Source organism: Prionailurus viverrinus, chromosome B4 (genome assembly GCF_022837055.1).
Source record: "Prionailurus viverrinus isolate Anna chromosome B4, UM_Priviv_1.0, whole genome shotgun sequence".
NCBI classification, from domain to species: Eukaryota; Metazoa; Chordata; class Mammalia; order Carnivora; family Felidae; genus Prionailurus; species Prionailurus viverrinus.
The window spans coordinates 20,325,693-20,349,563 of record NC_062567.1 but is presented as its reverse complement, the minus strand read 5'-3'; the positions used below and the strand labels follow the sequence as shown (position 1 = coordinate 20,349,563).

The 23,871-nt window shown below is 36.6% G+C and overlaps 1 protein-coding gene across 1 annotated transcript in view; it reads right to left on the bottom strand.

Annotated features, from left to right (window-relative positions):
• The window catches only part of GPR158 (G protein-coupled receptor 158), a 420,554-nt gene that overhangs the window by 364,007 nt on the left and 32,676 nt on the right, over positions 1–23,871 (bottom strand). The window contains exon 2 of the mRNA XM_047864839.1: positions 20,235–20,340. Coding sequence (XP_047720795.1) covers positions 20,235–20,340 — 106 coding nt within the window. The remainder of the gene's footprint in view (positions 1–20,234; positions 20,341–23,871) is intronic.

The window sequence follows — 23,871 nt, the reverse complement described above, 5'->3', positions numbered from 1 at the left end:
TCAGTACCAATAACTAGTGCCTGAAAAGAGTTACTTCAGTGCTGTGAATTATATCTTAAGTATTTATGAAGTTATATAAAAAAAATATTTCTTATATAGGAACAATGAGCAATCTTTTATGCTTCCAAGTAGTCACCTCCTGAAAGTTAATAATAATCTATGCTACTTATTGACTTAACAGTATAAATCTAATGCAGCAAGTAATAAGAAGAGCTTAAAGGTTACTCCTGCTTCACAACAACTAAACATTAGAAAGTACATGTTTGAGATATAATGGTCTACAAAACATTCCAAAGATCCACTAAAAAAGGAAATAAAAGGTCAGAAAAACTGTATCTATGGAATCAAGCCCGAGCCAAGGAATGGACAGCCAAAAGGGGCAAAGTTCCCCAGGGGCAAATATTTTAGCAATGAAATTAAGACTTTGACCAGCCACAAGTAAAGAAGAAAAATCCTAACTGTTTTGCTGATCAGACACACTCAGAAGTGGCTTCCCATGTCCCAGATCAATAGTACCCCTTACATACAGAAAGAAGCAGAAACAAAATCTAAATTTTCCTCATTGAAAATAAGATTAAGCACTGAATAAGATTAAGCAATGAGCTCACAAACAAAAATACCAACTCAAAAAGAAAAAACAAAACAAAACAGTTTTTATGAATGAGAACCAGAAGAAACACCTGACAATATTTTTACTCTCAAGAATTGTTTCTATAGAAACTATAGGGAAAAACTATAGACAGCTATGCACACACTGTTTTAATAAATGAAGGGCATAATTACAAAGTCAGGCAACCAATACAATACTGTTAGACATAAACAGATTTGGAGGAGAAAAACATAACACTTACTTATGAAATTGTTAAAAAGTTACCCAAACAAGTGAAGAAAATAATCAACTAATTAAAAAGTGGAGACAATTAGCTGTACTGGAAAATATGTCCAAAAATTACCTACCCTCAATATAGCACAGAAAAACAAGAAATTGATATGTGAGAGGAATGTTAAAAGATACAGAGAACAGAAGGAAAAGATCTAACATACACGTCTCATTGGAATGTCAAAAAGGGAAAGTGAATGGAGAAAAAGTAATATCCAAAGAGATAATGGATGCAAAATTTCCAGAATTGATACAAAAGGTGAACCCATCAATCCAGGAAGCATATATCTCAGGTGGAATAAATTAAACAAAACAAAAAAATCTATGCTTTAAAATATTATTTTTAAAAATCCTGAGAATGTAAAAGACAAAATTAAAGGTACCTAAGGAGACAAGGTAGAGTACTCACAAAGTCATGGCAATTAGAAAAAACAGCAGACTTCTCAACAACAGTATAAGTCAGAAGGCAGCAGAACAGTATCTTTAAAATGTCGAGGAAAAATAACAAAACTGTCTAGCAAAAATATCTTTGCTAAATGATGATATGATGATGATGATAAAAGAATGATGATAAAATAAAAATATTTAAATATAAGAACAGAGTTCACTACCAAGAGACCTCAGTAATTGAACCTCAAAAGTATGGACTTCGGGAAGAATAAAAAGGATCCTGGAAGGATAACCTAAAGCGCAGGAAAGGCAATGATAAACCTGCATTTTAAGGCAAGCAAACACTTCTTAAAATATTAATTTTCATAATACTTTCTAATTTTTACATTTTAAAACAACAGAAGTGGGCTTCTGAGGTAACTAGGACCAGATTTACCTTGCTGCCTTAGCCAAATACAAAAACTGGAAAATAATAAATAAAACATCATTTCACAACAGGCAAAGCCAAATACTCCCTAGGAGGAGGAGAAAAATGAGGTAATCCCTATGACTGCCCTAGTTTACTGCCTGCAGAGTCTTTTAGGCTGCAGCACAGAAAAAGGTAAACTAAGTAGTCTCCCTGAATGGAAAAGACAAAGTTGTTAGTAAGGCCAAACTGGCTAGAATTCCAAGGAATTGTACAGTTGGTAGAATTTGTAGAAAATGTTATTAAAAAGCTATCACAAATAAAACTTTATATGTTCAGAAAACAGAAGATGGTGCACAAAGTACAAGAATGTCTCCTGAGAGGGGCATGTGGGCAGGTGTTGGGAGGGTGGTAATGAAACTCTCTGGAACCCTGGAAGATGAATCCCACTAGCTGTCCCAGCTGACTGTGAGTGCCATCAAAACTCACTGGAGAGTGGGACACTGGGCATCCTGCATGCCACTGGCTGTAGCTCACCTTTGGAGCCGTAATAAAAAAGCATCTTAGAACCAGGAAGAAAAGCCTCTTCTTCATTCAGTGTCTCTCCAATGCCGTCTACCGAAAAGCTTAACATTGTCCTAGCTGGCAAAAGAGAAACACTTACAGGGCTCGGCTCCAACATCACAAAGCCAGGCAAAGAAGAATGGATATGGAGCAAAGACATAAATTGACAACTAGTACAAAGAGGATACAAAACATTTAAATCTCTAGATTTCCACCTATGACAGGGAAGATTCAACTTGGTGGTTCACTAATAAAAAACAGAGCTCTGTTTTAGCTTCAGATAAAAGAATAATGAAAGTATAACTAATGGACAGAAGCTCAACTCACTTCAAATTTTACTAGTAATATGTCACATCTCCATTTCTCTGTTCTTACAGACTTAATTTGTAGGCTTATGGATAGCATAACTGAGACATCTTAGTAAAATAATATTATCTAAACTACCCAGATATATTATATATATAAAATAATATACATCTCATATTCACAGACTTGCTGATTTACTTGCTGTGCACACACACACACACACACACATACACACACACACACACACACACACACACACACACACACACACACTTAACCTCACTACTTATCAAAGAAATACAAACTGAAGCAAAGTTAAGCACAAACTTTTTACTCATCAAACTGACCAAGAATAACTAATGTCCAGTAGAGGGTATGACAAATGGGAAGGCTAAAAACTGATCAAGGTAAGCTTCTCCAATTATACATTTATATATGCTGCAAAATTTGTTGTCAAGAATATAATCTAATTTTTAATTTGGTGGTTTGGTTGTGGAGGAGGATTTAGCTGAGTAGTATTTGTAAAGCTCTCTATTTTTATGTCAAAAAAGAACAAGAAATGCAATTCTTAAAAGCATCATGTGTTTGTTCATCCTTTCAAATCTAGATAAGTGACAAAAACACTCGACAATGGCAAATTGAGAATAATCACTAGTCAATTTGTAGAGCCACCTACTCCGAATACTTTACACCCATTTTACAAAATGTATCCATCACAAATGGAAAACAATAGAAACTAAAGCACATAACTAAGTGATTGTGGCATGTACAGAGTTTTTATTTTATTCTAAAAATAATAGTTGATTATAGTATTTGTGATAATAGAAGTTCTCTAACAAGAAGTAAAGCCATCAATTTTAATTGAACCTCTATTCATTTTCAATTAGAACTGCTTACAATGATTAAATCAATGAAGTAAATATTAAATGTAGTGAAATATAAAACAAATTAAAGTTAGACCTACAATCTATATATTCGGGAAGGTTTTCAGAAACTAGGAAGAATAGCATGAGCAACTGCTCTCTGCCTGGAATTTTCCATTCCTGAAGGAAAATTGAGCGCCTGGCAAGCTCTGGTGAAATTCATCTAAATCTTTCTTGTGAGTGTGATATAGTGATGACACCAGCGACCCTAAGAGATACTCTATTACAAGAATATGGTATTATACATGAACTTAAACTACAAGAACAGCCTTACCAATAAGATGTATGAATAAGTCACAGCCTTTGCCTCAAGATACTCTTGCATCAGCAACTGATCGGTCCAAATTCTTCACTGATATGTAATCTATATAAATTTTTAAAAAATATCTGAACCTCAGTTTTCTCACCTATAAAACTGGAATAGTAATAGGTATCTTCTAGGACTGTTCTGAGGATTAACTATACCTTTATATGTATTTATATATACACATACGTATACACACACATACACATATGACAAAGTGAAAGGGCAGGCACCCAATTGCAATTGACAGTAATCAAGTCATTTTTATAATATTTTTATTTACTTTTATTTTCTTAGAGAGAGAGAGAGAGAGTGCACACGAGCAAGTGGGGGAGAGGAGCAGGGAGAGAGAGAGAGAGAGAGAGAGAGAGAGAGAGAGAGAGAGGGAGAATCCTAAGCAGGCTCCACACTCAGCATGGAGTCCAATGCCAGGCTCAATCCAAAGACCCTTGGATTATGACCTGAGCCGAAATTAAGAGTCAGACACTCAACTGACTGAGCCATCCAGGCACCCCTATCAAATCATTTTAATACAGCATTATAGGTGGCACATAGGAAAGAACCTGCACCACCATGTGGTTTCTGCCCTCATGGTACTTACAGTCTAGCAGAAAAGACAGATATAAATAAATAAATAAATAATAACTTCAGGTGTACAAAGTGCTATGGAAAATAGCTGATATTTATAGAGACTGTACTGTGCAATGCATTTTACATATATCATAATATCATTCCCATTTAAAGATATTTGAGCACAGGTTAGGAAACGCGGCCAGTCTGAATTCAAAGCCAGCACTTTTAACCACAATGCAACACTATCTCAAAAATAAAAATACTATGCAGTACTGTACAGGGGTGCCTGGGTAACTCAGTCAGTTGAGCATCCAACTCTTGATTTCATCTCAGGTCATGATCCCAGGGTCATGGGATTGAGCCCCACATCAGGCTCCACACTGAGCATGGAGCCTGCTTAAAATTCCTCTCTCTCTCTCTCTCTCTCTCTCTCTCTCTCTCTCCCCGCCTCTCTCCCCCTCTCCCTCTCCCTCTCTCCTTTGCTCACGTGCTCTCCTTCTCTCTAAAATAGACATTAAAATAAATACTGTATGTACATTTTATACATACATTTTATATGATGTTATAATCATCATATTTTTTAAAATCACACTGGCAGCAGTGCAGATGATCAATTGGAAAGGAATAACACTGAACACAGGACAGTACTGGAAGCATCCAAGCGAGAAATGATTAGTACTAGAACAAAGTCAGTTGTAGTAAGAATGAGAGAAGAGGGGCGCCTGGGTGGCGCAGTCGGTTGAGCGTCCGACTTCAGCCAGGTCACGATCTCGCGGTCCGTGAGTTCGAGTCCCGCGTCGGGCTCTGGGCTGATGGCTCAGAGCCTGGAGCCTGTTTCCGATTCTGTGTCTCCCTCTCTCTCTCTGCCCCTCCCCCGTTCATGCTCTGTCTCTCTCTGTCCCAAAAATAAATAAACGTTGAAAAAAAAAAAAAAAATTAAAAAAAAAAAAAAAAAAAGAATGAGAGAAGAAAACAAACTGATGAGCTACTGAGGTAGAATTGATAACACTTTGCAAGTGACTGGATATGAAAGTGAGGAAAAGGAAAAGCTCGACACACTGCCACCAGAGAGACCTGGCTACCGAGCACTTTCATAACTGAAGATTTAATCAACCCTGGCCCAGGAGGAAAGGCACAGGATTTCATTTCCACTCATCCCCACTCATTACCCTGCCCTTAGCTGCAACACATTCCTCACAGTTGCAAAGGTAACAAAATATCACTGTACAGCTACCAACTGAGAATTTAATCTATTTAAAGAAAAATCTGTGAAGTCTTTCACTAAAGAACAAAAAATAATCTGGAATCTCTATTTCAACAAAGAAATAAAATATTAAATTGACTTTTCATTTTAGATATATACGTGGGATTCATTTGGTCCTAAGAATGTCCTGACTGAACACCAAAAATGATGTTTACCGAATTCACAATCCGTTAGTTAAAAACAAAAGTTAAATAGCTTACCCAATGATAAGAGCAAACTTAAGAAGAAAATTTTCAGACATTACTTGAATATGACATTTTTTAATAAACAGCATTAGCCAGCAGACATATTGGTCCTTTGGGCTGCAGAATTCCACAGGATTCCGCATGCTTTAGTATGTAAATGATTCAATTTACATTTAAAATTCCAACATGGAAGGTGGAAGGGTAAAATACAATATACTTCATCCTTTGACATTTTGGTCAAATTTGTTAAAAAATTAACGTGAAAAGTCTAAAAGTTTCTTTTTTTATTCAAATTATCTAATAAGTGAAATAATACATGAAGATTTTTACCTGGAATGCAGTCACTATAGTTAGAAATACACAAACAATATGTGATATTTTATTTTAGACAACTTGCTATTTTAACTAATGTTATTGTTGTCTTTCTGTCATCTGCCAATTCTGAGGACACAGACTGAATTCAGTGGGACCTGAGGCTGAAATTATCAAGAGGGAAAATGGAGGGGGTATGGAAATCTGCCAGCAGAATCATCAAAGTAAGGAAGAGAAAGAAGGAGAAACCAAGAAGTAGAGTCAATATCAGAATTATACAGTAGCTTATAAATACACTAGATCAGAGCTCTCAAACTCTTTGGTCTTGGAACCTCTTTACACTCTTGAAAATTATTCAGAATCCCAAAGAGCTTTTATTTATGTTGACTATATCCATTGATATTTACCATATTGGATATTAAAACTCAGAAATTTTGAAAATATTTAATAATTCCTTTAAAAATAACAATAAGCCCATAACATGTTAACACATTTATGAAAAATAACTATATTTTCCCAAACAAAAAAATCATTAGTTTACATTTCTGCTTCATATTTCTTTCTGCATTCAATCTGTTTCTATATCATATCATAAAGCCTCTGTATACCCATAAAAGAATGAACAGTTCAAAATGCAAATAACATCTTTGAATTATTATGAAAATAGTTTTAACTTCATAAACTCCCTCAATAAGATCTTGAGGATTCTAGGGGTCCTAGGACACACTTTGAAAATGACTGCATTTGACAAACATTTTTTTTCAATGTATGAAATTTAATGTCAAATTGGTTTCTATACAACAGCCAGTGCTCATCCCAAAAGGTGCCCTCCTCAATACCCATTCCCCACCCTCCCTTCCCTCCCACCCCCCATCAACCCTCAGTTTGTTCTCAGTTTTCAAGAGGGACAAACATTTTTTTGAGACAAACGTATTTTAAAAGGTAGCAAATGAAAGTGACTTGCAGACCAGCACATAAACAAAGCCCGCAAGCACAGTGGCTCACCTTATAGTACCAAGAATTTGGGGCTTCAATAGAACTAGAATTTCAATGGAGCCAAGTCTACAGAGACAATTATCCGTTATCCTATCTCCAAATGTAAATATAGAATCAACCCTATAGAATTTCCTCCAGGTAATCATGGAATTGTACACACCAGCAGGAAAAACTGCTTTTGCATGCATGAAACAGAGATTGTACTGAAAAGCCAATAGTAAAATCTACTGAAATAATTACATAATCAAGATTAAATCATGGCTTTTCTTCAATACAATAATTATGGTAAGATAATAGAAAGCACTGCTGAGGGACAGCTCTCTTTCCTAAAGAGCTATAACAATAAAGTAGATATCTACTTTCAATGTGTGGACATTTAAAACAGTATAAGATACTACTTTCTGGAGACAATACATGAAACAAAAGCCTTTTAAAGTCTCCCCCAGACTTATGAGTCCTTGAGTATTTTTCTGGGCTCTGATACATCCGACATTCCCCCTTTACACACTTTTCTAATTCATGCACAATAACTGCTATAAATATCCATTTAAAGTTTTCTTTGTTTTTCCTCTTAATCCTTCTGTTTTCAGTGTTTGGGCTGCAATTCCAGGCCCTACCCTTACACCTGTTTCACCAGTTCCATTCACTGTTCCACACACCTATATGTGAGTTCACATTTGGAGATACAAAAATTTAATTAAATGTCACACATTCTTGTGCATTATAAAGACAATAGCAACCCAAACTATGAGTAAGCTGAAAAAGGGCAAAAACATAATGACTTCAAATGACAAACAATTTTGAAACAGACACTTGCAAATTACTTTGAGGGCAAAAGCACTTAAGTTATTTCAATACTTTATGTTCTGCTTGTATCATCAACCACCCACTTGTTCTCTCTCAATCTATAAACCCTGGGGAGGGAAAAATAATGATAAATCGAAACTTGCCCTGGATGAATACACATAAGTGACTTGGTAAAGACACCAAAAAAAAAAAAATTAGAAAGGTGGTAAATAAGGGTTTTTCTTTTAAGAGGAAAAAGGGATATCAAAGCTAGAGTTTAACTCTTGTATAATACAGTCAGTTAAAGCTTTCTAAATCAGCCAAAGGCTGTAACTAAGCAACATGATTCTTCACTGTGCTCAAAAAGGGGGCTGTCAAGCATCAAGAGCCTCATTTCTCACTGAAAGCTTTGACAAGTTTCCACCATATTTTATATAATTGTAGCAGAGGGAGTGCCAGATTAGATCTGATTTGCTGTCATAATGGGATTTTTTCCCACATAAGCTAATGATGCAAAGCTATATTTAACCCCAAAAGAGTCACCCTCAAGCACTTACTGTATATTCTGATTGCTTCTCATATCTAGAATTGGACAAGTAGCAATTTCTCTGCTACTGAATATGACAAAAGCAAAGGTTTAATAGGTAGATTTTTTTTTCTCCTGATTGGCTACATTATAAATTTAGCTACAAATTCCAAATGTGTTCACTAGCTTTTCTCACCAAATTGAGAAGATCAAGAAAGTCTGTTACTTTGACTTCATATCCAGTAGTGTATACAAGTCAACCCTCTTGCCCCGCCTACTGTGGCCAGCTGAATATGCTGTTAATTTCCCACCTTAAAATTGGACCCACTCTCACCCTTGGTCACAGAGAAGTTTGAGAGTATTTAGGGTGTTTGTCTTCAGCAATGGTTTAGAGTCTAAAATGTATTTATATACTATCATAAACACAGTGGCTCCCTTTGGTAACTCTGTATTCAGTAAGCTGAAATCCTCCATATTCACCACTGTTTTATTTCTACACTCTGACTTGTGTTCTAATTCCCTGCTAGAAGGGGGTCCCTTCATTTAACACCTACCTCCCCTCTTAGCTGATGTCAGGACAATATGTACAGCCCTCACCAACCTCTGTCTAAGGAGATGGATCGTATCCCTTGAGTTCTGTTTCAAACTGGACATTCCTACCATCCCAAGTCATGCCATAGAGTGAAACAAGAGTACCACTGGCAAGAAACTTCTGAGGCTGCCACTCACACACCTACAAGATGGAACACTCTGTATACTGACCTTAATCCAAATTTGTATGTGAGTTTGCCACATGTCTTGGAAATTTGTTTTGACCACCTGAGAGCTGGATCAGTTTGACACCTGATGTCTCATACAATAGATCAACAGGTTCAAGATTGGTGATACAATATAGTGATATGGATGTATACAAAGCAGTGTTATTCAGGAATAGATACCAAACATCATGAGTTTGTCATAGTTGAAAAATGGGTTTCTCTCCTACTCTGAGGTATCTGATTCCTTCATAAGCAAAAGTACCAAATTAGCTTAATGGAAAAAAAATGAACGATACTCCCCTATACTGCCTTTCTGGTTCAGGTTGTCCCAGACTAACAATCTAATGTCAGCTGAATATCTCTGGGTGTTTCCTTCTCACTCATCAAAATTTATTAGTCCTGCATCACCATGCCCAAAGTGCTTAATAATTGGAAATAAAATCCTATAAGCTAACTCAAACGAAGGTGGCAAAGATAAATAATAGTTTGCTTTACCATTATCACAGAGAAAAATCAGAAAATCTCAGGTTTGAGAAATCTCACAGTCAGTGTGAGAATTCAAGGTATCGTCAATGCAAGGAAAATCAGTGTTGTGTTTGGGTGGAAGCACCTTTTAGTGTTTCCCTTTACAGTATGCTAGAAGTAAAAAACCTTAGGGATGCAGAAAGCTTAAGAGGCACCAAGTGCAACTGTATAACCATGTTGCGTGAAATTTTTTAAATTTTTTTTCCAACGTTTTTTATTTATTTTTGGGACAGAGAGAGACAGAGCATGAACGGGGGAGGGGCAGAGAGAGAGGGAGACACAGGATCGGAAACAGGCTCCAGGCTCCGAGCCATCAGCCCAGAGCCTGACGCGGGGCTCGAACTCCCGGACCGCGAGATCGTGACCTGGCTGAAGTCGGAAGCTTAACCGACTGCGCCACCCAGGTGCCCCAACGTGAAATTTTTATGAACCCTGCAAAATTCTGTCAAGTGGTACCTTTCACTGTTGAAAATACTAAAGCTTATAGCATCCTTATGAAGTAGTCATCCTGGCACTGTGTGATTAAATAACTCCAACATTCACATTTACAAATTCATGTTTAAAAAATATACATTCTCAATTTTTGAACAATTCTGATTGTTCAAAAGTTCCGCTTATGATGAGCTAAACAGAGCCTTCAGTAGTTCCTACTGGCTTACTGATAAGCCAGTCACTTATCTGGGTCCTTTCAGGAAACACATAAATAGTCCTTTAATAGCTACTTTCATGTTTGAAAACAGTTGTCAGATCATCCACAGGTCTTCTCTTCCCTGGAAAAACATCTTTAATGTCTTTGAGTCTTCAAAAACCAATGTTTCAAAGTCCTTAGTGATCTTTTATTTTAAATTTCTATATTCCTTGTCATACTATTTGAGGTATTTTCTGTTAAGTTTAGAAGACAATGAGATGTGAACCTCCAAAGACCTAGACTAAGGCTAAGCTGACTTTTGCTATTGCTGTTTTGCAGCCATACCATACTACTGACTCATATAGAACTTTCAACTGTTCTCCCAAATATTACTGTTCACATGTGCTGCAACTAAACCATATCTTTCTTCCTATGTTCAAAAAGATAGATTTCTGTATTCATATTCAGGATCTTACCTTTGTTCCTACTAACTTTCATCTTGATAGACAGGTCCATTTCTCCAACTCAGCAAAATCTTTTTAGTCTCGGATTTTTAACTTTTGATGAGAGTTATTCTTTTTTTTTTTAATTTTTTTATGTTTTTATTTTATTTTTGAGAGGGGAGGGGGGAGGGAAGAGAGAGAGGGAGCCACAGAATCTGAAGCAGGCTCCAGGCTCTGAGCTGTCAGCACAGAGTCCAACGTAGGGCTCAAACTCATGGAACGTGAGATCATGCATGACCTGGGCTGAAGTTAGACGCTTAACCGACTGAGCCACCCAAGTGCCCCTGATGATTTACTTATTCTTAAATACTTGTCTCCTATATCATTTTTCAAAGACTTGATGAACTTTCCGACCAGTACAAGGTCCCAAATAAAACCCTACAACAAACTGCTATGACCTTCACTGCAAGTTAGCATCAGTTAATTCAATCACTTCTTAAACACAAACCCAAAGCCTAGGCTTAATTCCTCTCTTCAGTGAGAGGGATGTGGGATTTTCAAAGTGGCTACTTAATGCAATGCCTATGTACCATGTCTAACGTGACACCGACATAGGACAATACCCCCTAATCTCTTCTATCCAAACCCCAAAGTTAAATGTATTTTGTAATCTAAAACTCCCTGTACATGCTCACTCTTAGTCCAATATAGATTTATCCCATTATATGTTTCCTAGAAAATAATAGAAGATAGTTGCATAAAAAATGTGTTCTGGAATCAAGCAAACCTGAATTCTAATTCCAACTCTGCCAATTACTAACTGTGTGATTATAGGCAAGTTATTGAACCTCTCTAGGCCTATCTCATTGGTAAAATGGAGACTATAAAGATAAAATTTATGTATGCAAAACACGTGGAACAAAGCAGGTGGAACAATTTTTGACCAAAAGCAAGTGCTACTAAGAAACTGCAGTGGTCATTAGTATTAATGTTAAGCTTTATTTTTAAGATTTTGATAAAATCTTGGAGTTGAAACAACAGAAAAGTGAAATCCACCCACAGTTTTTACTGTGGATTCATCCACTTCCAACTGTAACCTTTGATTTGGAGGGGGTTGTTTGTTTGCATTGGCAATCCTCACTGGGAGCCAAAAAAGAAAAGGAGTTTCTGGATATAACAGGGAGTCTGCCACTTTCTCATAGATACTCTCGGGATTCTTCAAATTGACTCGCTTTCTCTATTCTCTTCTTTCCAGCTCCATAGAGTTCTAGATAGAGATACCATGAACAGTTAAAAGATAGATTTGTCTTTTGAGACTGCATGTGCCCTATCCCTTTCAGTCTACCCACTTTATACAAATAATGAGCTGCCTTACAGAAATCACTCTGCACATAATTCCTATAGTTATCAATTTCACGTCCTAAAATTAAAAGGGCTTGTTTTCAGGGTATAAAAGTTGGCTGCTTCTTACCAGTTTTCTACTCAGCTACTTATACAGCTCAAAAAGACTTTTTTTTGCATAATATCACTTCACTCTATATCCCAAAATTCTTATTAATTCTTAAACCATGCTGGAGGACCTCATTCTTTTCCTTACTGTATATCATACATATCATTCCATATCAATGAATGAAGAATGATATCATTTTATTTTTTTAATTTTTTAATGTTTATTTTTGAGAGAGAGAAAAGACAGAGCATAAGCAGGGGAGGGGCAGAGAGTGAGGGAGACACAGAATCCAAACCAGGTTCCAGGCTCAGAGTTGTCAGCAGAATTCAACACAGGGCTTGAACTCACCAGCCATGAGATCATGACCTGAGCTGAAGTAGCTGAACTGACTGAGCCACTTAGGGGCCCCAATATCATCATTTTAAATAGAAATACAGTACTGTGTTTTTACCATGCATCATAATTAATTTAACCAATTCTTTCTTGTTATGCATTTAAGTTGTTTCTAAATTTTTATTACAATAAACAATATACTATAATAAGTAGTCCAATACATATGTATTTATGCCAATTTTTTATTATTCCCTTATAAAACTTATTCAAAGTAGAAGTAGAAAGAAAAAGAACAGATGGGATAAGGAAGAATGCAATTCACAATGGTGATACATTTTACCATATTTCCAGAAAGTCTGAGAACAATTTGCATCCTTATCAATATTGCATGAGAATGTCCACTTTGCTAAAACTTCACCAACACTAAGCATTATATTTTTTTTACCATTTGCCAATTCAATAAGTAAATTCTTGTACTTCTGGAAGATGTGTGAAGACTTATCTTTAATAATAGGGATTATTCATTCCTATGTCTCAAAAATTACTATATGTATTTTAGTCCCTTAGCAAAGTTAGTATTTAAAAAGCTAAAGTCAATTGATATAATTTTAAGCTCTCTGGTTCCCTCTAGAATGAAATGATTTCTTTTCAGTTATAGATTTCCTCTGTCTTGTTGACCACTGTATTAAATAATACCTAGGATATAGCATTGCTAAATAAATATACATTGAATGAATTTGAATTAATCTATTAGAAAATGTGTCCAATGGAAGATAAAACATATATCTCGTAAATCATAAGTATTAACAAGACTAATTAATTGTTCAGCAAACTTTTAAACTGGGCATCAAACAGAGAAGCCTAAGGTATCTAATTAGAGGTGAACAGACTAAAGTCAGAACTGGGTAGCACGAGACAAGGTTAGAAATAGTGGTCCACAATTTCACCAGAATCTAAATACAAACCAGTTTTCAACTAGGCATAAGGAAAAACATACAGTATTCTGATAGTGATTTTAGATTTTCCTACCAGTGATTCCCTTCCACTTCTTTTCCGTCTCCCTATCTCTGTCTCTGTCTCTGTCTCTGTCTTTCTCTTTCCCCTACCACAAGATGGCGATAGCCACTGTTGAACTCTTAGATCAGTTGCTGAAAACCTCTTTTCTCTAAAGGATAAAGCCAACTTTCCCTTAACTGAATTTTTATGTACCCCAGTACTGTTATTTTGGAATAGTGATTCCTAACCCTACTTTGGGAAGAATTCCAGATATTTCGTCCAAATAATTCTCAGGAGCATAGTGGAAAAACTCTGAAAACTGTAATCAGTTTCTATTAATTTAAGAAAGAAGGACTATATAACAAAATCAAACACGTTAGGGCTTTACAACTTCAGAAATAAATGGATCCATACAGTAGTAGTATGGCCTGTTTTTGTTAAGTCTAGTAAAGTAAGGATACTCGCCTGAACCAGGGGATATTTAGCCTTGGAAGAAAGACTTAGAAGCAGACTGACAGCAATCTTCAAATATCTGAATGACTACTAGGAAGAAAAAAAAGTTAACTCAATTTTTGGGTAATTCCAGTGGGAAATATCAAAAGCAGTGGCTGTATGTTACAGGGAGTCCACCTAGCAACAGAGTGGGCTGCCTCCATTAATTCAACAAATATGTCAGGTTCTGCTAAGCACCAATGAACACCTGATCATCGCCCTATATTCCAGCAGGAGACTATGACTTCACGTTAACCATGTTTTGTATTAGCAAAAAGGAAAAAGAAAAGTTTCACTACAAATACAGTAGAAATTTAAATATGTAAAGATTGCCAGTATTTACTTTTCACCATTTACTAAAAGATTTTTACAGTTTTCAGTGTAAAATAATGGCATTAAAAATCATTTGCAAGTTTCTCAATATTTATTTTCAACTGAGTTAATACAGTAGATCATAAGAGTGCCTATATAAGCCAAAATTCATTTCAAGTTTCTCCTTAAATGTCCCTTAGTGGATTTAAAGTCAGTGTTACTATAAGAGGAAATTCAGAGATTGGAAAAGTTTCAATAATCTTTGTGTTTTGACTTCACTATAAGCTAGACCATATTCTAGAGGATAGCTGTCCACTACACTGTTCAATATGGTACCCAGTAGTTACATGTGGCTATTATACATTTGAAATCAGGCTAAGAAGGACCTGAACTCTTAATTTTGTTTAATTTTAACTGATTTACATTTCAATAGCCATAATGTGGCTAGTGACTATCATATAAAACAGCAGAGTTCTAGAGATAGGAGGACAATAACATGTGTAAAGCAGAACCTTTCTAGAGAAAAGGAGATTTTAAAGAGAAGAGATTGGTGAGATTGCAGCCACAAGAAGAGAACTAACACACAGCTGCGTCTATGCAATTTCCCTCAGTCAAATTGAATTAAATAAGAGATCTATGGAAAAGGACTCTATATCCTGCTGTAGCCAAATGAGTAAGCTATATTCTGTATATGAAACAGCTTTCAAAAAGAGAATGATTAACTCCTTCTGCTTTCCTTAGATTTTTGCATTAAATTTCTTTTCTTGCATACTAAATGAGATCTTTTCTTACATTTTCAACTTTCTAAAAATATATCTTTAGAAATTAATTAGATTTAATGTAGTAAAGAGTTACAAGTAGAGTCTCATGTAAACATTCAGTAGAAAAAAGAGATATCAGAAAAAGTATCTTAAAGCTATACAAAACCATTGGCTGAGCCAACAACACAACCATTCTGGTGATTCCAGATGGAACCATAAATCTGATAACCTCAAGATGTAGTCCCCACAGCAGAGGACGCAAGGTTAATTGGCATGTAAAAAGAAAATAGAACTTCTATTTATATTTAACCTTTGTATTTAAAAAAAAAGAAATTAAGCTTTACTAATTTAAGACTTGGATTGACATTAATGCTCTTACTCAGTTCACATATCATCGACCACAATACTGATAAGTCACTGGAGGGATCCTGAAGGAATGCTAGGAATTCCATGACAGAAATATTGACAATGGTTAACTGGTTTCTTCACTAGCTTTCAAATTTCAGTGTATTACCATTTACAATTGACCATCTAAGTGTATTTACAGAGTATATTTTAAGTTGTAAAATATTTACAATTCTGAGTGGAAACTCAGAAAAAACCTTTTCCCATACAAAGATTTTCTGGTTATCTCAAAGGGAACTACTGTTTCTAAACTCAAAGATTAGTTATGCATTACTCTTTAAAAACAAAAGAAAATGCCCCAAATTTGCTGACCTGCTCTACGATGACAAGTGGTTGTCAGTAGTGCCTATGCAGCAGGTACTTTCAAAAATATAAGCTGTTCCTTCAAAGGAAAAGTAACATTTTAATAATCCATGAGAAAGCCTTTTCAAATGAGCATTTTGAAAATGGGTACAGTATTTGGAAACATTTTCAGTGTTTTTGTTGCCAGAAACTATTAATACTCATTAACTGTATAAAGTTGGAAATAAAAGTGTCTAATCTGTTTGAAAATATCCTTCACATAAGTTTGAGTGGACTTTTTAACCTATTCCCTTAAAATTTTTAAATTCTAACTTTCCAAATAGTTTGTAAGGACCAACTGACATCAGGTTAGAGGAAAGACTACCAGCTGAATTTTGCAAAAACCTTTGTAAAGTTGGTAGATGGAACCGAAAAATGAACACTGTAATTTGGAAAACATAGTCAACAATTTATTTCTTTAATTTGGAATAACATATTCTTGTGAGGAATATTTTCAACAACCATGACAGACATTAAAACAAAGTAAAAAATAAACTGAACTTAGAGACCTCTGAATCACTGCATTACTAGGTATTAAACTTTTAAAAAATGATGAAGCATAATTGTGAATCAGTTCACTATGCTCGTTAAAGATATAATTTTATAATATATAATCTACATTAAAATATTTTTTTAATGTTCATTTATTTTTGAGAGAGACAGAGACAGAATGCGAGTGGGTTGGGGGCAGAGAGAGAGGGAGACACAGAAGCAGAAGCAGGCTCCAGGCTGTGAGCTGTCAGCACAGAGCCCGATGCAGAGCTCAAACTCAGTGAGATCATGACCTGAGCCGAAGTCAGATGCTCAACTGACTGAGCCACCCAGGCGTCCCCAAAATATTATTTTATCTTTATCTCAAACTAAGTTTTCTAATTTATGATATATAGAATATATAAATATAATAAAAGACTCATATACTTTGTAGATGAAAAATACACATATACTAATGGGCAGATACTTAAAAAGTTTTAAGGCTACCGTCCTACTTTAAATAATGATTAAAAAGTTTTTATAATGGAAATAAAGTAAAAGAAAACTTTTAAAACAAAAATGAATATTGATTATTTTAATGTTTTTAAAAACTATTCTGTAAGAGAGTATTTTGTGTACTAAATGCAAACAATATGAAAATGGGCCAAGGATTATTTAAATGAACACTGACAACATGATCAAATCCCTATTGCAATGATCTGGTCACTTACAAAACAACCAGAATAATCCCGCAATCCAGTTCAGGATGTCGGTTCAGATCCTGTTTTACTCTGCCCTTTGAAAAATACATAGTGGCCTCCTAAGGGAATGTTTGGGTCCCTGTAAGGACCCAAACTCATTGAGAAATCGATTTCCTCATAAACCATCCCATGCCTTTCTAAAATGCTCCTGAGGCTTTTGTCATTGGTCACATGCCACTTGTCTGTTTCCAACATCCGACTCACTACTCTGGTTTAAGATACCCTGCAGGCTAAAAATTCAACACACCAGAAACATTTCAAAAGTGAAAAGTTTGCCTCAATATAACTAAAATGTGTGACTTCCACTAGTATTTGCAAGAAAAGAATGTGAAACATTGGCAAGATAAAACCCACAATAAACATGATGAGTATCTCTGTTTCTAATGATATGCATATTCATGAAGATAGGCCCCTACACCCTAGAAATATGAATCATGTTAAGTACTTCCCAAAATAAGCCAGTTTACACAGTGATCTTTGGGGTCCGTAACAGAAGACATGTGACAAGGAACAAAGGAGAGCAAGCGCAGATGAAAAATACCCTGAACAAGTGATTTTTCTTTGTTTTCCCAAGCAATAAAAATGTCCAGAGAAGCCAGATCCTAGTCTCCAACTCACATCAGTACAAGGAGGGACTGAAAGACTACTGGTAGTCCCTAGACTGAAGATGTGATGTGGAATGGTTGTAGGTGCCTGGAGTGACAAGCATCAACTGAAGAATCTTAGAGAAGTCCAACACAACAGTGTGAAGAGGTCCACAGAGGCCGGTGCAATTCAGACTACCCACCAAGGACCTCATGGGCCAGGACACCAACATCTCCCACTCTCCATCTAGCACCTGAGCAGGGGAGAGGGTGAAGAGAGCCAGAGTCTAAGTCAAAATATGCATTTTGTACATTCAGTGTTTGCTGATATTATTTTTGATCATTAAGCCTCTTTCTACAACATTTTCAAATGAAATTCATAGAACTGTCCATTGTTTTATAGGACACGTTTTCCCAGTTTTTCCTATAGGAATCTAATAAATACAATGCTCCCATATATAATGGGAGTTACACATTGCAACCTAATCTTTCTTAACCAGAACAGAGGATAATATTTTATCTTGAAATAACTTATTTGAAAGCTTTAAAAAGACACAACACCCAGAAAATTAATAATCTTGGCACAATGAAAATAAATCAACCTTCCAAAAAAAGAAAGAAGTTCTCCAATATAACCATCTAGTCAAACAGAAGTGCTAGGAGGAAAAAACAAACAAACAAAAAACTATACCAAGATTATTGGAGGCAAGCAGCAACTGTAACAAACTGAAAAGTAAATACCTCCTTGTTTGTAGACAGACTACTTATTTGAACCATCCAGGAACACCACTGAAACAAGGCTATACAGAAATGAGCCCATAGCCACACTACAACATCCATGCAGAAAAAAATTCCACCCTGGCTGAAAGACAAAGCTAAATAGCTATATGCTATTGGCATGGAGATAATAATCAAGCTAAAGATGTTCACTGACCAGTGATTGAAATTCCTATCTTTAGAAACGCCAGAATGAATCCAAAGGGAAGTGGAAACTCAGAAAAGTTCAAAAATCATGAGAACAAAGAGTGAAAGGAAGCAAAAAGAGGACCCTAACTTCTATGAATTGGTAAGACCAACACCTTTCACTTACATAATTTGAGTCCCAATTTGGGGGTGAGGGGAGAGAAGGAAGTGAAGGCTGTGTGGAGGGTTGGCTATGTGAAGATGTACAGAAATGTGGGAAGGGGTATGGGAATATGCAGGAATGTACAGAGGATACTAAGGAAGTAGGAGTCACAGGGATATGGCAGGGATATGTGATGGATTTAGAGGGAGGTGAGGAGTTATGAGGATTTCTTGGGGTTTTAGTGGGTGGGAGGGTTGAGAGATATTGTGGTAGGGAGTATGGGGATCGGAGGAGGTATAGTATAGGTAGTGGGGATGTGTGAAACCGTGGAAGATTATTTGGGGAGTGGCGGGGTATGAGGGTATGAGAGTACATGGGTTGTATATGGCAGGATATGGGAAGGCTGCACATGGGAAGCATGCAATGGGCATATGTACATGCATGTACACCAGTGTACATGCCTGTGCACTTTTTTCTCTGTATAATGGCACAAATAAGCAATCACTGATAGTATCCTTCTGCTTTAAAATTTCTTACCTTAAAATTATACTACGTATTGAACCTGAAACTAATATAACACTGTATATTAACTCTACTGAAATTAAAATAAAATTAAAATTAAAAAATAAAGATCATGTAAGAAGGTTAAAAATGCACTACATAAAATCATCTTCACAAGAGCAAAAATTAAAACTGAAAATTTAAATTACTACATTTATAGCAATATCCCCTGTATTTTAAATAAGTTAAGCTGACTCTCCTCACAAATTCATGGACTCAAAGGTAGGACAGCCCAAGTATTCGTTTAAGATCAGGAATTTTATTGTACAGCTGTTTCCAGTATTTGGCGACCTGAGAGATAGATACTGAAAATGAAATCAGGATGTCATTGCATTTCTTCTCTGAAACTACAAAAGTAACAGTCTTATTTCCACATGTATGATCTCTAGGCCTATTCTTTACCAACCAGATCCCCATGAAATTGAGCACAGATAGGAGCTGCAAACTGGAAAAACATACACAAGTATACATGTTTCATATCCAGGTCCCTGTATAGTTTTCTCCTTGTTCTCAAAAATTGCCCTGCCATACTTTATTGCTTTCCTACCAGATGGCAGCATGTCTGAATGTATAGCTTCTACGTTTCAACAATCATCACACTGCATAAAAATGTGCATAATCTGGTTGACCCCTCCTGGGATTTCTCACTTCATGGCTATTTTAATTGGAGCCCTGTTCTGAAGAAGAGGGTCAGACTTTAACTAAAGCAAAACTTCAGACATATTTTTAGCCTCAGCCAAATGAACAGTTATTCTGCACAACATTTTTTACCCCTCTTCCAGTTCATTTGGCAACATTCAGAACTGCATAGGAGATTTTTCTTTCCCAGTAAGATGTCTCTTGTTCACTTACCCATACAAATACAATATAATTCAAAAGTTATACATTTCCGAGCTTCTGATTTCAGAGGACTTTATCTTCATGTTCTTACCTCTGAATTGTTAAGGTGACATTTGTGAGTTCCTGAAAACCAGCCATCACTTGAACATTGGTCAATGTCCACTTTCTGAAGATTTATGTCAACTTTCATAACACCCCTTAAAAACAGAGAAAGATAAGAACAAATTAATCTGAGCCTTTACAATTTCTACCTCTGTGCTCCATCCCAGAAATCAGACAAATCAATATAAGAGTGCACTAAAAATTTTCACGTCGCCCACTCACATCCAACTAAAGTGTACCAAGTGAAGATAGGCACAGAGTACAACAGAAAAAAACAAGTATTAGTTTTACTTAGGTCCCAAAGGCATGGACCCTGTATTGTTCACTGTTTTCAGCTCCCCATATAATGCCTGGCCCATAGAGGTGCTCAATAAATATTCAGTTGATTGACTGAATTCCTGACAGTTTTGCTCTGGACATGGTAGCAAAGTTGACTCTAAAATAACAACTGCCCCCCAGTACCCCTTCTATTAAAGTAAACCAAAACAAGGCCTTCATCTCATTTCTTTCTATTGCTATTTCCCAATGCAGGGCCAGGGATAGGGAGATGGGGAGGGGAGGACAGCATCTCTTTCCTCTGATATTCCACCACAAAGACTTTAAGCAGCTCTTCAGGTCTCCCAGTGCTCCAAACCAGAGATTTGCACCATCTACAGAAGTGCTGATTAGCAATTTTCTTCTCTTAACTCTGGAAACAAAAACACTGCATTTCACTTAGCCATTTGAGAAAAATCACTAAGAAGGAGAGCTCACAAATTCAGAGCCAAAAGCAAAACTGCAAAGAAAGCTCCAATTTTATCTAAAATTTTTCCATTTTCTCCAACCAATCTTCTTACATTTTCATTTTGCTAAGATCCCTCTCTTCTATTTTTCACTACCATGAGCACTACTAGCAGCAGAAACATTTTTCCTACAGTGAACTGTCACCACCTGCACTTCATTAAAATAAATATTCTATGTTCTGGGCCTTAAAGCTCAAAGCTTTGTAATGTCATTTCTCACAAACTTGAGCAAAGCAAAAACACATTTTCAAGGTCTCTTGTTCCCAATTTAAACTATTTCCATTATGACATTATTAAATATGTACAAATATCAAGTTAGGCTCAACCTCTTCGTATCATAGTTCTTGTACCTACAAAAATACCCACAAAATTATGAAATAAATGCAAACAAAACTATAAATTCAACAAAATTTAAATTTAAAATATTAATTTAAAAACACCAATGACTACACTTGGCCAAACTAAATAGATATAGATATAGCATATATATATATATATATATATATATACACACACACATACATATATATACATATATACACATATATATATAATATAGATAGATATAGAATATAGAATATTCTATTCTATCACCTACTCTATCACCTATTATGATTCATTTCTCTCTTTTCTCCTTTTAAACTATTGTGAAATCTTCCCACAAAGCAGTTTAATGTCATTTGGGCTTAATTTGGGGTGAATAAGTCACTTATGTTTTGTAAGGCTGCCTCTGATCTTTCCTTATTTACCTGAAACAAAGTACTACACTAAGTAGCACTAACATGGTCAAAAGAGATAGAAAACAGAGACACCAAACCCTCTTGCTAGTATTTCGTTATCCAGATAACCCAGAACATGTGTAAATTAATTTTTCAGAGGATCACTGAAATGAAAACCCAAAAATTATCATAGAAAACTTACAAATCCTTCACAGAAACAAACTTCAATTTGCAAAAGACACAATTTGCAAGCTTGTGGACCATAATTCTGTAAAGCAAATGGCTGTTCGTGTGATAAATTAATGAATTCCCAGGCAACCTAATGCCTTAGCCAGTTTCCTCCCTTGCTCTTTCAACAAATACTTATTTCTGGTATGAGCACACCACTATGAGACATGCCACGGAGGTGAACCACATAGGCCCAAATATAATAATGTCAGAACGTTTAATGGAAAAAAGATGGTAAGTTCTGGGGGATCTGGGAAGTTATCATTTGGGGTATAGAAGGTATTCCATTAACATTTGTTCATTTTCTGATTGCCTTACTTGCAGGACTTTCACTAGAACTATGTTCCACATAGGTCATGCCAATCATGCTGGCCCACTGCACGCTCCACTTCATGCTCTTTGAAAAACTATATATTCATTTTTTTCAACCATTCAATAAGTATGTCGAGGCTTACTTTGGGCCAAAACTGTTCTTGGCTTTTGAAATGCAACAGAAAGGAGGGGAAAAAAAGTCCCTGCCTTCACGGAGCTTCACTGTAGTGTGGGTCATACTACAAAGTAAAAAGTGCGATTCCAAAAACAGAAAAAGAAAAACTTCCAGCAAGTCAGTGGAATGATTAGGTTTTTGATTTTGTTTTTTTTAAAGAGTGGACAGGAGACTTCTAATTCAACCAGTGACTCAAGGTATAATTACAGCAGGTTCATACCACACTCTCCATTACCAGTCAACGCCAATGACACAAAATATCCCCCTGAGCTACTACTGTCTAGTATATTTTGGTATTCTGCCACGAATGGCTTATTTGGAATACATCTGTAAGTAGTAAACTAATAAAAACTATACATTTTTATTTGTTCCACATCTGTCAGGAATAACGAGGTCAGGTTTTCCTCAACTATCTGGCTACACTGATTTTAGTTACAAGATAGTGCACATCTTCCCACTCAGGAACATTGGCCACTTTAAGATTCCGGGAGGCTGCAATTACTCCGGTCCCTTCAAAGGGAAACTGGCTTAAGAAATAGGGATCTTAATCACTGAGAGTTTTCCCTCTTAATTCTAGGTTCATATGCAAGAACCAAAAGTCACCGCAGACCGTAAACAGCTCACGAAGCTTTCTGGGGTTTGTGCAAAACCACCAAAGGTAATGAGTCGTGCGTTTACCAGCTGGGAATTCAGTGCTGACTCATCTTCATTAGCGCCGCTGTGCTGCCTTGGTGCCTGGAGACCCACAAAGCCCTCGGGGAGGTGCCGTTGACTTCCTGCAGGGGAAGTGGAAGTTTGGGGGACTAGGTGGGAAAAGAACGCTCGCTGGGTGGGAAAAGGTATCCTGCCGAAAACCACGCAGAGCCAAAACCACCCACTAGCTACCCTGAGCCCACAGAGGGTGGGCCGGGCTAAGAGCCCAGCAGCCCCTGAGTGGTGTGTCCCCTAAGCGCATGCCTCCTGGGGGCGGAAGTGCTGCTCCCACATCCCACATCCGGTGAGCAGGCGCCTCTGGGCAGCTCTGGGATTGTGTAAGTGGCTGCAGTTCCCTGGTGTGGGGTCTGGAAAGCAAGGGCCAAAAAAGCCAGGCGAGTGGCCTCCAGAGAAGAAAATTTTGTAAATTATATCTCCCAACACCTGGGTGTTTAGCTGAGCTGCAGACCAGCATTTTTCTCTACCTGACACCTGAAATGCCACAAGCCTAAAATGGGATTCGTCCTCCACCCCAATTTGCAGTTGCCCCCATGTTCTTTTTCCATGAATGGCTTCCATCCTTCCAATTATCGGAGTCGATAATCTGTTGCGAAACCCCCAAATCAAAACAATTGCCAGCTTCCCTAGATTGTACTGCCTGAATGCTTCTTGCATCTTAACCCTTCCCCTCCTTTTCTGCTACCACTGCCTTGGTTC